The sequence below is a fragment of the Macadamia integrifolia genome, chromosome 3 (genome assembly GCF_013358625.1).
Source record: "Macadamia integrifolia cultivar HAES 741 chromosome 3, SCU_Mint_v3, whole genome shotgun sequence".
NCBI lineage: Eukaryota > Viridiplantae > Streptophyta > Magnoliopsida > Proteales > Proteaceae > Macadamia > Macadamia integrifolia.
In genome coordinates this window covers 32479288-32492961 of record NC_056559.1, presented here as the reverse complement: position 1 = coordinate 32492961, position 13674 = coordinate 32479288, and the positions used below count along the sequence as shown (strand labels likewise).

Here is a 13674-nt window from a genome sequence, read left to right as displayed (position 1 = left end):
TACTCTGTACTAAAAAAGAAAATTAAAGATATGAAAATATTCTTTAATTAGCACTCTCTATAATCGCTACCAAGCTAAGATCGCCTTCTACAAGCATGAGATGGAAATATTGCTATTTTCATAATTTAAGAATCTCTATATATTATCTTAAATTTTCCAAGCTTGCTAGCAAAGACATACCAAAATAGATAATGGACGAATCCAAAAGTACCCGAGATGGCAATCTCCATAATCAATAGAAGAATCCTTGAAGATTCTGTCAAATCGGCGACCGCTCATCTTCGGTAATATTACCATTCCCATGATAAATTGTTAAAAAATCATATTTTTTAAATGGATCGAGTTGGATTGATCAATTTGGATCAACATCTGACACCTTGAACGTATCAATATCCATCTCCGGACGATCATGCATTGGTATCAGTTTCGGTTGATATCAATACAATATGATCGATTCAATCGATTCAATTTCAATACTTGAAACCATGTTGGTGAATTATTTTAATTTAAAAAAAAATGATTTTTGTTATTATACTTCTAATGGCCGAACGTTAGTAAAGTTGATAAGCTAGCATCTCAAAGCCCAGTCCCAGAAGCTCATTAGGCTAATCCAAATATGCCCTTAGATAGACAAAGGACTAGACTAAGGGCTAGGGTAGAGCGGACACTGTTTTCCATATTTCCACATGATAAGCATGTTTGTCTCAGGTAAATTGGTTAAAGTAAAATCAAACCCATACTACTTTAGTTAATTTAATAATATTTTTTCAATAAAATCTAATATTTTGTCCACTTTTAGGATTTTTTTTTTCTTCGTTTTGGGATAGAATCCACCTTTAGGATTCTTGGTTAGGCAAACTGAAAAGGCAGATCGCGCATGTTTGGTTGAAGGGTTTAGTATATGTTTTTCATAGGAGCAGCAGTTTCGCACAATAAAGGTCTCCAAGCTTCTCCTCGATCAATGGAAGAGGAGGAAGGAGGTTTTCTTTTTGTGGGTTTTACCTCTTTGTAATCCCCCTCCCCCCTTGTCATTTTGATATATTAATAAACCATGATGATTTTAGTAAAGAAAAGGACAGTTGTGCGCTGCATGTTTGGTGGCTTCAGTACAACATTACTACTGGCATATGCCAACATTGGGGTCTCTAAAAGTTAGGGGTACTTCAAGGACCACATTGAGGTGGCTTATCGATGATCACCACTATGTGATACCTGCTAACATATAATATTAAATTAATTGAGTGGGAGTAATATGTAAGGCTGTATACTCCTACCCATCGTAAAATCCTGGGTGTCAATTTGATTTTGGATAACATCTTATAACTACTACATATTTATTAACGTTTTTTATTGTTTACATATATAAGATGTTTGTTGTCATGTAATATTGGAAATATAAGTAGCAAAGGGAAAAAATTAAGTCTGTTATTAGGGATCTGGTATTGACTAATAAGTGGAGTAGACATAACAAAAAACATCCAAAACCCATTTTCGGGGGCAAGCTGTGCATCATTGGCTTTTTGTCATAGAAAAAAAAAAAGTGCATGAGATTTTCGCTACTTCAGGATCTAATTTGTTGTCATTATGTCTCTTTCAATTATATTTATGGGCGAAAGAACTCTATCGATCAGATGAAGGAAACATCAAATGTGTAAGTCAATGAGAGCATAAGTGAGAGTATCTTAGTACACATAGGGGTGGAGGGTAGCATAATCATTTAGCGCCCATAGTGTCTAGGCATTTCTTTCGTCAATCTAGTAAATTTCATTTTCATTTATTTATGAAAAAAAGTTTGCATGGTGTGCATGATGCATAGTCCTACTTGGATGAAAGCAAAAACCCTCTTTGAATTCCAAACCCACCTCGTATAAGACATATTGCTGACTAATAAAACAAACATTGATTCGCGATAGATAAATGAGTCTGATAAGACATCACCCAATGCAAAAATTGGCCCCACCATACCTCAAATTATTGGCATAATTGTTGTTCTGCTCTGGGTGGGAGTTGTTGGAATATTTTTCTCTCATCATTTTTCACATGCCATTATTTCTCTAAGTGGACTGGAATTTTATTTTATTTTTTCCCCTAGTGGACTGGATTGGTTTATAAAAGCTCTCAACAGGCTGGCTTAGCTATCTCACTGAGTTAGACATATGCTTATTACCACCGTTTCACTCATGGCCCAAAAACCTCCTTACAAAATATGTTTTGTACTCAAAAGCAGAGAAGAAGAGGAAGAAGATGAGAAAATCTACAAGAGATGCAAGGAAATCGTTGCCACTACACTTCCCACAACAAAAGGTTGGTCAGGTAAACCAATGTACCAGTACCAAGGCTTTTGGTACGACTCTGGTGTGCATGGTGTTGGACCATTGGCACTTCAAGAACACTTCAAGGCAAGACCCAGTGACACTCTTCTTGCTAGCATCCCCAAGTGCGGCACAACTTGGCTGAAATCCTTAGCCTTTTCTGTCATGAATCGCAAATCTTATCCTCCTTCAGCTCAGCAGCAGCAGCAGCAGCAGCACCAGCAGCACCTTTTACACATATTCAACTCACATGATCTCGTGCCAGGGATGGAGTGGATGCTATATAACAACAACTTGAATGGTAACCGAATTCCTAACCTCGATATCCTTCCATCGCCGCGACTGTTTGGCACACACATGCCTTATACATCACTACCACAATCTGTAACACTTTCAGGATCCCGGATTGTTTATATTTGCCGGAACACAAAGGATAATCTAATATCCTGGTGGCATTTTATCAACAAGATAAGATCGAACAACTCCATAGAGCCTATAAAACTGGAAGAAGCATTTGAGATGTTTTGCAAAGGGAAGTCTTCACTTGGGCCATTCTGGGAACATGTGTTGGGTTATTGGAAAGCAAGCTTAGAAAGGCTCAATATGTGCTATTTTTAAAGTATGGAGAAATGGTGGCTGAACCAGCTCTTCACTTAAAAAGGATTGCAGAGTTTATAGGATGTTCCTTCTCTTTGATGGAAGAGAAGGAAGGGGTGGTTGATCAAATTATAAAGCTTTGCAGTTTTTAGAATTTAAGCAACTTGGAAGTGAATAAAACTGGAACATGTGATTTTGGTATTCCAAACAATGCCTTCTTCAGGCAAGGTAAAGTTGGAGATTCGGCAAATTATCTCACATCTGAGATGTTAGAGCAGCTTGATCGGATCACAAAGCAAAAATTTCATGGTTCGGGATTGACACTCTAAATTAATTACCGTGTATCTTGGTTTCTCTATTTTTGGTTTGCTTCCGTATTTCTTGTGTTAGGAGACAGGTTCGCTATAGGTTTTGGCCTTGTATTATGGTTTAGTATTTTGATTACCTGAGTGTTCTGTTCTAGTTTTCTTTTGATTGGCTCTGGGATAAGACAGAATGGTTATTTATTAATAAATTTCACGTTTCATTGAAGCCATTGTTTAATAATTTTTTGACAAGAGATCGTTGTCTGATCGTTTGGCATTTGCATGAGTACAGGCTAATGAGAGCATACAATTATATCAATGTGAATGAGATTTTTTGATTTCATAAGGGTGGAGCAATAATTTCACAGGGACCACAAGAGTTGGCAGCTTCTTCTTTTTCTTTCTTTTTTTGTTAGGACAAAAAAATAATTAACTATTAGAAAGTACAGTAAACTTTAGTATTCTCTATCCTAGGTTGCATGCTAAGTGATGATGCTTAAGTAGACCAGCATCATTCAATGCAAATAGTTACCACAGAGTGATAATGAAGGTCTATTTTTTTTTATCTATTATCCTATTGACCGCCGCTAGCCAATGGCCAACATACTGGGCACTAGTAGGGCTCATGCACGGCCACCTACTCTTAACATGCATACGACAGGGTTTGATCCCATAATCTCTTCCCTTGGACGTCGGCTCTTCAAATCAAAGTTGCCACCAATAAGCTAAGCTAGCATTCGTGAGAACGAAGACTTTTAGTACGGATCCAATGGTCTTACAACCCAGATATACTTTGGTACAAGACACAATGAAAATAAATGCCAATCAATTTTCACAAAAAAAAAAAAAATGCCAATCAAATTTTTTTTTTTTTGGGTAGAATGTCAGATTCCATTTCATTCTAGATATGACTAGGGACAATACAAATGACTTAGTTCAAGGAATAGTAATTGTTACAGCAAACACACACAAAATAAATAAATAAATAGACAATTGATCTGCACAATACAGAGATTTAATGAGGTTCACACACCAATATAGTGTGCTACGTCCTCAGGTGAAGAAGAAGGTGTTTCACTATACAGAAAAGAGATTACACCCAAGCAGCGGTGAGAAAATTCGCCCTGAAACCCTAGCTTGAAAGAAAACCCCCAAATTACAATGACCTGTTTAACAATATGATGGTACATTATATGCTCTAAGTTGTGGGTTGATCCATCGGGTCGCGGTCAATCCAGTCGAACCATACCTCCCATTCAGATCATCACCAAAATATGTCAGAGTGGGTCAATCTTCAAAATGAGTCAAGAATTCGAGACAAACTTAACAGTAATAAGATCCTCAAATGAAGAGATTCATACATCAAATTCATGACCTACATGAAGCTACTAATAGAGGAACGAACATCCGTGGGCAGATTTGCTAAATAAAGTACCATGTTTGTCAAAATTAACCTTCTATCCAAATAAAAGGTGAGCTAATTAAGGTGAACAGTTATGTAGTCCAACGTCTGCAAAAAGCAATTTATATCGACCACTCCAACTCAGCTCATGAGTTACCTAAGGTGGTGTCAACTTATAGGGGCCTTTCTTTCTTTCTGACTCATCCCATCGAGGGCCCATATGCCGGTGGATGGGTGTACAAAGCAGGCAGCCTAGGGTGGCCGGGGCGACCAAGTGGAGGTAGTGAGTCTAGTGACTGCCGGCAGTGCTTACCACCGGGCTAAGCTGGCGTTTTACTTTTCTTTTGATTGGCTTTGGATAAGACAGAATGGTTATTTATTAATAAATTTCACGTTTCATTGAAGCTGTTGTTCAATAGTGTTTTGATAAGGGATCGTCGTCTGGTTGTTTGTCACTTGCATCATCACGGGGCGAATAAGGGCGTGCAAAGATAGGAATATGAATGAGATTTTTTATTTCATAAAGGTTGATGGAGTAATAATTTCATAGGGACCGCACGAGTAGGCAAGTTTGTTTTTTAGGAAAAAAATAATTAACTATTAAAAAGTACAATAAACTTTAGTATTCTCTATCATAGGTTGCATGCCAGGTGATGATTCTTAAGTAGATCAGCATCATTCAATACAAATAGTTACCATAGAGTGATAATGAATGTCTTTTTTTTTTTTATCAACTATCCTATTGACCCCCACTATCCAATGGCCAACATATTGGGCGTTAGTAGGGCCCATGCATGGCCACCTACTCTTACACACATTCATTCACAAAATATGCGTACGACAGGGTTTGATCCCACAATCTCCTCCCTAGACGTCGGCACTTCAAGTCAAAACTGTCACCAATAAGCTAAGCTAGCATTCGTGAGAACGAAGACTTTTAGTACGGATCCAATGGTCTTACAACCCAAATATGCTTTGGTACAAGATACAATGAAAATAAATGCCAATCAATTTTCACAAAAAAAAAAAATGCCAATCAAAATTTTTTTTTGGGTAGAATGTCAGATTCCATTTCACTCTAGATATAACTGGGGACAATACAAATGACTTAGCTCAAGGAATAGTAATTGTTATAGCAAACATAAAAAAAAAATAATAATAATAATAATAATAATTAATTAATTAATTAATTAGACAATAGAACTACACAATACAGAGATTTAATGAGGTTCATACACCAATGTGGTGTGCTACGCCCTCAGGCGAATAAGAAGATGTTTCACTATGCAGAAAAGAGATTACACCCAAGCAACGGCGAGAAAACTTGCCCTAAAACCCTAGCTCGCAAGAAAACCCCCAAATTACAATGACTTGCTTAACAATATGATGGTACATTATATGCTCTAAGTCGTGGGTTGACCCATTGGGTCGCGGTCAATCCAATCAAACCATACCTCCCATTCAGATCATCATCAAAATATGTCAGAGTGGATCAATCTTCAAAATGAGACAAGAATTCGAGACAAACTTAACAGTAATAGGATCCTCAAATGGAGAGATTCATACATCAAATTCATGACCCTCATGAAGCTACTAATAGAGGAACGAACATCCAAGGGCAGATTTGCTAAATAAAGTACCATGTTTGTCAAAATTAACTTTCTATCCAAATAAAAGGTGAGCTAATTAAGGTGAACAATTATGTAGTCCAACGTCTGCAAAAGCAATTTATATCGACCACTCCAACTCAGCTCATGAGTTACGTAAGGTAGTGCCAATTTATAGGGGCCTTTCTTTCTTTTTGACTCATCCCATCGAGGGCCCATATGCCAGTAAATGGGCGTACAAAGCAGGCAGCCTAGGGTGGCCGGGGCGACCAAGTTGGGGTAGTGAGTCTAGTGACTGCCGGCAATGCTTGCCACCAGGCTAAGCTGGTGTCTGCAACTTACAGGTACTTCAAATATCATTAGTTCACAAAGCTATCCCCATTACTTGTAGGGGTTGAAGAATTACAATGGGTTATCATATCTGTGCTGCTTCTAAAGTCCCACGATGGGGTAGGTAAGCACATGGTTTTTTGAACCCATCTACCCCAATATCCTTTTTCGTGGGAGCAGGAGCTTCACACACCCTCATCGAAAAATATTATAAAGTTCTTCAAGCGGACTAGCGTCACTGGCCTAAGCTCATTGGCCTAAAAAACTCTCCCTCCCCCCACTGCGTTTTGATGTGTCCCTGTTTTGATTTTATTTTCGGTGATTTAGGGTCCCCCCTTTCGACTCACCTTCGTGGGTGAGTTTCGTTTTTCTTCGTTTTAATATATTATCCACTCATGGCCCAAAACCCTCCTTACAAAATATGTTTTGTACCCAAAAGCAAAGAAGAGAAGGAAGAAGATGAGAAAAACTACAAGAGATACAGTGAAATTGTTGCAACTACATTTCCAACAGCAGAAGGTTGGTTCGATGTACCGATCTACCAGTGCCAAGGCTTTTGGTACAGCTTTGAAATGGCTGGTGTTGGACCATTGGCATTTCAAGATCACTTCAAGGCTAGACCCAGCGACATTCTTCTTGCTAGCATCCCCAAGTGTGGCACAACTTGGCTGAAATCTCTAGCGTTTTCTATCATGAATCGCAAATCTCATCCTCCTTCAGCCCTGCAGCAGCACCCATTGCTCAAATTCAACTCACATGATCTTGTTCCAGTGATGGAGATGATGCTATATAACAACAATTTAAATGGCAACCGAATTCCTAACCTCGATATCCTTCCATCGCCTAGACTGTTTGGCACACACATACCTTACACATCACTACCACAATCTATAGCACTTTCAGGTTCCAGAATTATATATATTTGCCGAAACACAAAGGATAATCTAGTATCGTGGTGGCATTTTATTAATAAGTTAAGATTGAAAAATTCCTTAGAGCCTATGAAAGTGGAAGAAGCCTTCAAGATGTTTTGCAAAGGGACGTCTTCATATGGGCCATTTTGGGAACATGTGTTGGGTTATTGGAAAGCAAGCTTAGAAAAGCCTCAAAGTGTGCTATTCCTCAAGTATGATGAATTGGTGATTGAACCAGCTCTTCACTTGAAAAGGATTGCAAAGTTTATGGGGTGCCCCTTCTCTTCAATGGAAGACAAGGAAGGGGTGGTAGATCAAATAATAAAGCTCTGCAGTTTCGAGAATTTAAGCAACTTAGAAGTGAATCAAACTGGAATATGTGATGTTGGTATTCCGAACAATGCCTTCTTCAGGAAAGGTAAAGTTGGAGATTCGGCAAATTACCTCTCACCTGAGATGTTGGAGCAGCTTGACCACATTACAAAGGAAAAATTGCATGGTTCTGGCTTGATGCTTTAGATTAATTATCAATGTATGTATCTTAATTGGTTTTTAATTCTATTGGAGGTTGTTCATTTTGGTTTGTGGGTTTCCTTTTATATTTCTTGCCTGTGTTAGAAGGTTGGTTTGTTGTATTGCCTCTTGTATTCGGGTTTGGTACCTGAGAATATTTGAGTGTGAACATATGAGTGTCAAAAATTGCTTTTTTGCTATTTTCTGTTCCTCAAATACAACTATTTTGATGGGAGAGGGATAGGTATGCTAGCACAATACCTAGTAATTAGGTATGCCAGCGAATAATGGTGATCAGATGAAAGATAAAAGATCTCATCCGTTTGTAATTTTTGTCGTACAAAACTTATTCAATATTGCTGCTCCACGGTTTTTCTTCCCCTTTTCCTCACTAGCTCCGACTCCGGTAGGGCTGCACTCTCTTTTTTTTTTTTTTTTTTGGTTTTTTCTGTTACTCCCTCTCTCCCCCGACCAAGTTGAGCTCAGTTCTCTTCTTCTTCTTCTTCTTCTTCTTCTTCTTTTTTCTGGTTTTTACTGTTCCTCTCTCTCTCCCCCTCCCTTTGAGCTTTCTTCGACCTCGGCAGCGGCTTCGGCTGCGGCAGCGGCTGCGGTTCCTCTCTCTCTCCCCTCCCTCTGAGCTTTCTTCAACCTCGGCAGTGGCAGCGGCTGCGGTTCCTCTCTCTCTCCCCCTCCCTCTGAGCTTTCTTCGACCTCGGCAGCGGCTGCGGTTTCTCTCTCTCTCCCCCTCCCTCTGAGCTTTCTTGGACAAAAATTACATACCTATCCCACTCCCTCCTTTCTTAGTCTTCTTTGCAGGAACTGAAATCGTCCTCGCCGCTGCTGTTGATCCCCAAACCGGTGTCTTCTTCTTGTGTCATCATCATCTTCACAGGTCCAAGAGACAAATCCCCGAAAACCCATTGTAAAAGAAAGAAAAAAGTTAAAATCGAGATGGGTTTTGACAAAAATAAAAGAAATCTTCAAAATTTTTGGTTCGTCAACAGATTTCTCGTCTAAGAGCAAGAACCTGAAGAAAAAAAAAGGAAAGGAGAAAAGACAAAGTGGGTAAAAACAGAGAGATACAATCTTGGTAAGCAAGAATCTGAAGAAAAAAAAACAGAGAAATACAATCTTGATAAGCAAGAATCTGAAGAAAAAAAAGGAAAGGAGAAAAGACAAAGTAGGTAAAAACAGAGAAATACTCATTGTGAAAACTAGAATTTCATCAACTGTAGGAGAGGGGTTGAGAAGATAACCCACAAAATCAAACGAAAAAGGGGGAGACGATGAAGAACAGTTCCTCTCACTCTCTGGATCCCTCTTTCTCTGCTCTTGTCTCTCGCTCTATGGCTGATTTGGAAGACAAAGAAGAAGAATGATAATGCCATTAAAATGGGTTAAAAATCGATCATTCATCGGAGGGAATGAGGGAATTGGTGTAAGGCGGTCAAATGATCAGTGCCGATTCCGATGTGAATAAGCTGGTCACTAGTCACTGGTCACCGGATCCGACTGGATCCGGTGAATGAATGATTTTTTCTAGTGAGGAGAGAGAGAGAGTAAAGGTGTTGCAACCGTGCATTGAAAATTTGTTTATCTTCTCTCCATTCAACGGTTCAATTCATGTTGATCTAATCCTACAATCAAAATTCCGCTAGCATTCCTAATTCCTAGGTACTACGCTAGCATACCTATCATTTTCCCTATTTTGATACACCTCGCTAGTAGCTGTCTTCATTTATGAAGAAACTTTTAGGGGGTGTTTGGTTCGGTAAATCAAATGGTGTATATATCGGATATGAATGTCAATCTTTTGATAGACATTCTTCTTAATTATGTTTCTTTCTGAAAAATCGTTTGGTTGCCTTGAGGTAGGGGTGTCAATCGGTCGGTCTGGCTCGATTTTGGTCAGGGTTGAGTCGGTTTCTGTGTGGGAAAGCTGAAACCGAAACCGAACCAATAAGAAAATTCCAGTTTCGGTTTGGTTTTGGTTTCGGTCCAGTTTGGTTTCGGTTTGTCTTCGGTTTCTTAAATCAATTTGTAACCGGGTTGGTTTTGGTTTTTGGTCCAGTTTGGATTCGATTTTCCATACAAATGTATACAAAACTATGCAAATTTTGATTTTTTTAATGAATTTTGGAGTGTTTCGGTTTGTTACCGGTTTGGTTTCAGTTTCGGTCTGGGTTTTGAGTCGGTTTCAGGTTCATCCGATTTTTGGTGCGGTTTGGTTTGGTTTTGGGGTTGCAATACTCCAAACCAAACCGAACCAATAATGCTTCGGTTCGGTTCTGTCCGTGTTGTTATCAGTTTGGTCCGGTCGGTTTTATCGGTTCGGTTTAGGAATTGACACCCCTACCTTGAGGCTAGTACATGTTTCTTGCGGGTTGAGATATTGGCTTCTGTAGAGAACTTCTTTCCGCTTTCTCTTTTTATATTATGTGGTAAAAAAGTTGCTCAAATCTGAGTTTAAATGTTGAGGTAAACTTAGATTCTAAACACATCCTTTGTAATATGGTCATTCATGAGAAGTAGGATGCTCACTTTTGAGGGTCAATCTAGTGAAACCAAACAATTCTAAAAATTAAGAATTATTATTCTAAAGAATATCATCCCAAAGATTTACTAAACCAAACTCCCCCTTATCCAATTGTACGATCCAATAATTCATCCACTGCTATTTTGTGGGGTGGGGTGGGGTGGGGTGGGGTGGGAGTAAACCCTTCGGCCCCCACCCCACCCAAATACACTACCACAAGGTTCTCTCCAACCCTTTAATTATTAGGCCCACACGAGACCTTTTGTTGGGAGGTCACTTTCAAATTTCAATGTAGTCACTGGTACCACTTGTTTTTAAATTTAATTTTTATTTTCTTCATTAATGAGCCCAATCATCCACATGGGATGGTCAGGTCTTCTTCAATATCATCCAGCCTTTCAAATTTCTATGTAAGTCACTGGTACCACTTGGTCTTATCCTTTTTTTTTTTTGTTTGTTTGCGGAAGACTCATCCTTATCTTGACACAGGTGAAAAGAACGGTTGCTCGGTAGCTAATGATCCACATGGGATGGTCTTTTCTATTTTTTTTTGTAATGAAAAAAGGATGCATCATGGTAATGATCATCACTCTCAAGACAAATCGTCATATGATAAGTAGCATTTTCACATGATCAATGGACGATAGTGGGCATGTCAAGACTCAACCCACAACTATCTTACTCGAGCAGTGATGGATTAAGGGCATTTTCACTAATAAGCTACCAACCCCATTGGTTTTTCTTCAATATTATCCATTACGAGAAGAAATGTTGTGTTTTACTTTTATAATAAAATTATTGTTATACCTATCAAATTAACTATGTGCTCAATAAATAGTACTAGTGAAATTAATAGCAATTTCAAGTTTAAAAACAATCTCCTCAGCTATTTCAAAATTTCTATTTCACTAAAATGAGTTACAAAAATCATATCAAATCATACCTTAATAGATGCTTGAGCAAGCTTCTGAGAAGGCTTTTCAACTTCAAAAATTCACAACCAATACTATTATAATGTTTAAAATCTATTTTACAAAAGTTAAAGGATCCCGAGAAGCCACTCTATGCAGACATTTGAGCTTCGAGCTTCTCATGGGTGAAAGATTTTAATGGGAAAGTATTCTCTATGGGGGAGCGTAGCCTCCACCAGCACCCCCATAGTCTGTCTCTCTCCTCTGTTCATATTGGTCATTTCACATAGGGGATGAGAGAGATAGACTGTGGTAGAGGCTATGCTCTGTGGTAGAGACTGTACTCCCCCCACAAAAAGATATTATGCCAATTTTAATTATTAGACAAGTGTTTTCTAATTGTAAAAGACCTTTGCACACATTACATAGAGGTACGATGGTCATTTTACATCATGTGTCTATTGCACTGGAGCTCTCAGACATAAAACTTTGCCCCTTGACTGTTATAGTTCTAACTTTTATAACTATTCGCTGAACTTCACGAGAGTTGATAAGCTTCTGTCCTTAGGTACGGACCAAGGGATAGGATAGTTAAGGTAGACACTATTTTCCATATTTCCACATGATAAGCATGTTTGTCTCAAGTAACTTTGTTAAAAAAAATCCAATTTGGGAAACCCATATAAAATCCGCTTTCCAATTTGGGAAACCCATTTAAAATCCGCTATCCAATTTGGGAAACCCTTTTAAAATCCGCTATCCAATTTGGGACTTAGATAACCAATAATTTATCCATTTCTTGAGATTCTGGGTTGGGTAGCATATCATTAATTGGCCAAAAGCTGAAAGGTAGACAGCACATGTTGAACGGTTGAACCTACCCATACCCTTATCCAAAAATACAATAAAGCTCACCAAGGCTGGAAACTTCTTTCACATCTCATTAGTGTTTTCCCCCAACTCTACCAATCTTCTTACTTTCACTCATGGCCAAAAACATTCCTTACAAAGTATCTTTTGTGCCCAAAAGCAGAGAAGAAGAGGAAGAAGATGAGAAAATCTACAACAGATACAGGGAAATTGTTGCAACTACACTTCCCACAACAAAAGGTTGGGCAGATAAACTGATCTACCAGTACGAAGGCTTCTGGTACTGCCCTGGAATTGTTGGTGTTGGGCCATTGGCAGTTCAAGATCATTTCAAAGCATGGCCCAGTGACATTCTTCTTGCTAGCTTCCCCAAATGTGGCACAACTTGGCTGAAATCTCTAGCCTTTGCTGTCATCAATCGTGAAACTCATCCTCCTTCAGCTCAGCAGCAGCACCCTTTGCTCGCATTCAACTCGCATGATCTCGTGCCAATGCTAGAGATAAGGCTATATAATGATAACTTCAATGGTAACCAAATTCCTAACCTCGATATGCTTCCATCACCTAGACTGTTTGGCACACACATGCCTTACACATCACTACCACAATCTGTAGCACTTTCAGGCTCCCGCATTATTTATATTTGTAGGAACACCAAGGATAACCTAGTGTCTTGGTGGCATTTTCTCAACAAAATAAGGACTGATCTTTCCTTGGAGCCTATGAAATTGGAAGAAGTCTTTGAGTTGTTCTGCAAAGGGATGTCTGCATCTGGGCCATTTTGGGGTCATGTGTTGGGTTATTGGAAAGAGAGCTTAGAGAGGCCTCAAAATGTGCTATTCCTCAAGTATGACGAGATGATGGCTGAACCAGCTCTTCACTTAAAAAGGATTGCGGAGTTTATAGGGTGCCCCTTCTCCTCAATGGAAGAGAAGGAAGGATTGGTTGATGAAATAATAAAGCTCTGCAGTTTCGAGAATTTAAGCAATTTGGCAGTGAATAAAAAGGGAAGTAGTGATCATACTGGTTTTCCTAACAGTGCCTACTTCAGGCAAGGTAAGGTTGGGGATTCAGCAAATTACCTCTCACCTGAGATGATGGAGGAGCTTGACTGCATCACAAAGCAAAAATTGCATGGTACGGGGTTGACACTCTAAACTGTTTACCACATGTATCTTGGTTTTTCTATAGTAGGCTTTCCATTTTAGTATGTGGGTTTCCTTGTTCCATATTTTTCTTGTGTTCTTTACTTAGATGTTTTTGGTTAAAAAAATGGTGAAGTCAGGCAGTTCCTCAACTCAGCTATGTTTGTATGTTAAAGAAAAGAAAAAAAAAATAAATAAATAATAAACACATGAAAAAAATGATTATGAAATA

The 13674-nt window shown here is 38.8% G+C and overlaps 2 protein-coding genes, 1 long non-coding RNA gene and 1 pseudogene across 3 annotated transcripts; 3 read left to right on the top strand and 1 right to left on the bottom strand.

Moving 5' to 3' along the window:
* Positions 1-2094: 2094 nt before the first annotated feature.
* On the top strand, positions 2095-3434 carry LOC122074113 (annotated as a pseudogene).
* A 3514-nt stretch (positions 3435-6948) lies between these two features.
* LOC122074376 (cytosolic sulfotransferase 5-like) lies at positions 6949-7986 on the top strand. The gene has a single exon (XM_042639201.1). The coding sequence runs from the start codon at positions 6949-6951 to the stop codon at positions 7984-7986; it is 1038 nt and encodes a 345-aa protein (XP_042495135.1).
* Positions 7987-8159: 173 nt separating this feature from the next.
* Positions 8160-9458, bottom strand: LOC122074112. Its single transcript, XR_006138963.1, has 2 exons — positions 8748-9458; positions 8160-8691 (listed from the first exon to the last, which is right to left on the bottom strand). It is a non-coding gene; the product is annotated as an uncharacterized LOC122074112 (long non-coding RNA).
* Positions 9459-12413: 2955 nt separating this feature from the next.
* Positions 12414-13454, top strand: LOC122074375 (cytosolic sulfotransferase 5-like). Its single transcript, XM_042639200.1, has one exon. It carries the CDS (start codon positions 12414-12416, stop codon positions 13452-13454), a length of 1041 nt encoding a protein of 346 aa, XP_042495134.1.
* Positions 13455-13674: the final 220 nt, after the last annotated feature.

Bases quoted from the DNA above. Each gene is read 5' to 3' on its own strand.
- LOC122074376 (XM_042639201.1), top strand. From the start codon at position 6,949: ATGGCCCAAAACCCTCCTTACAAAATATGTTTTGTACCCAAAAGCAAA.
- LOC122074375 (XM_042639200.1), top strand. From the start codon at position 12,414: ATGGCCAAAAACATTCCTTACAAAGTATCTTTTGTGCCCAAAAGCAGA.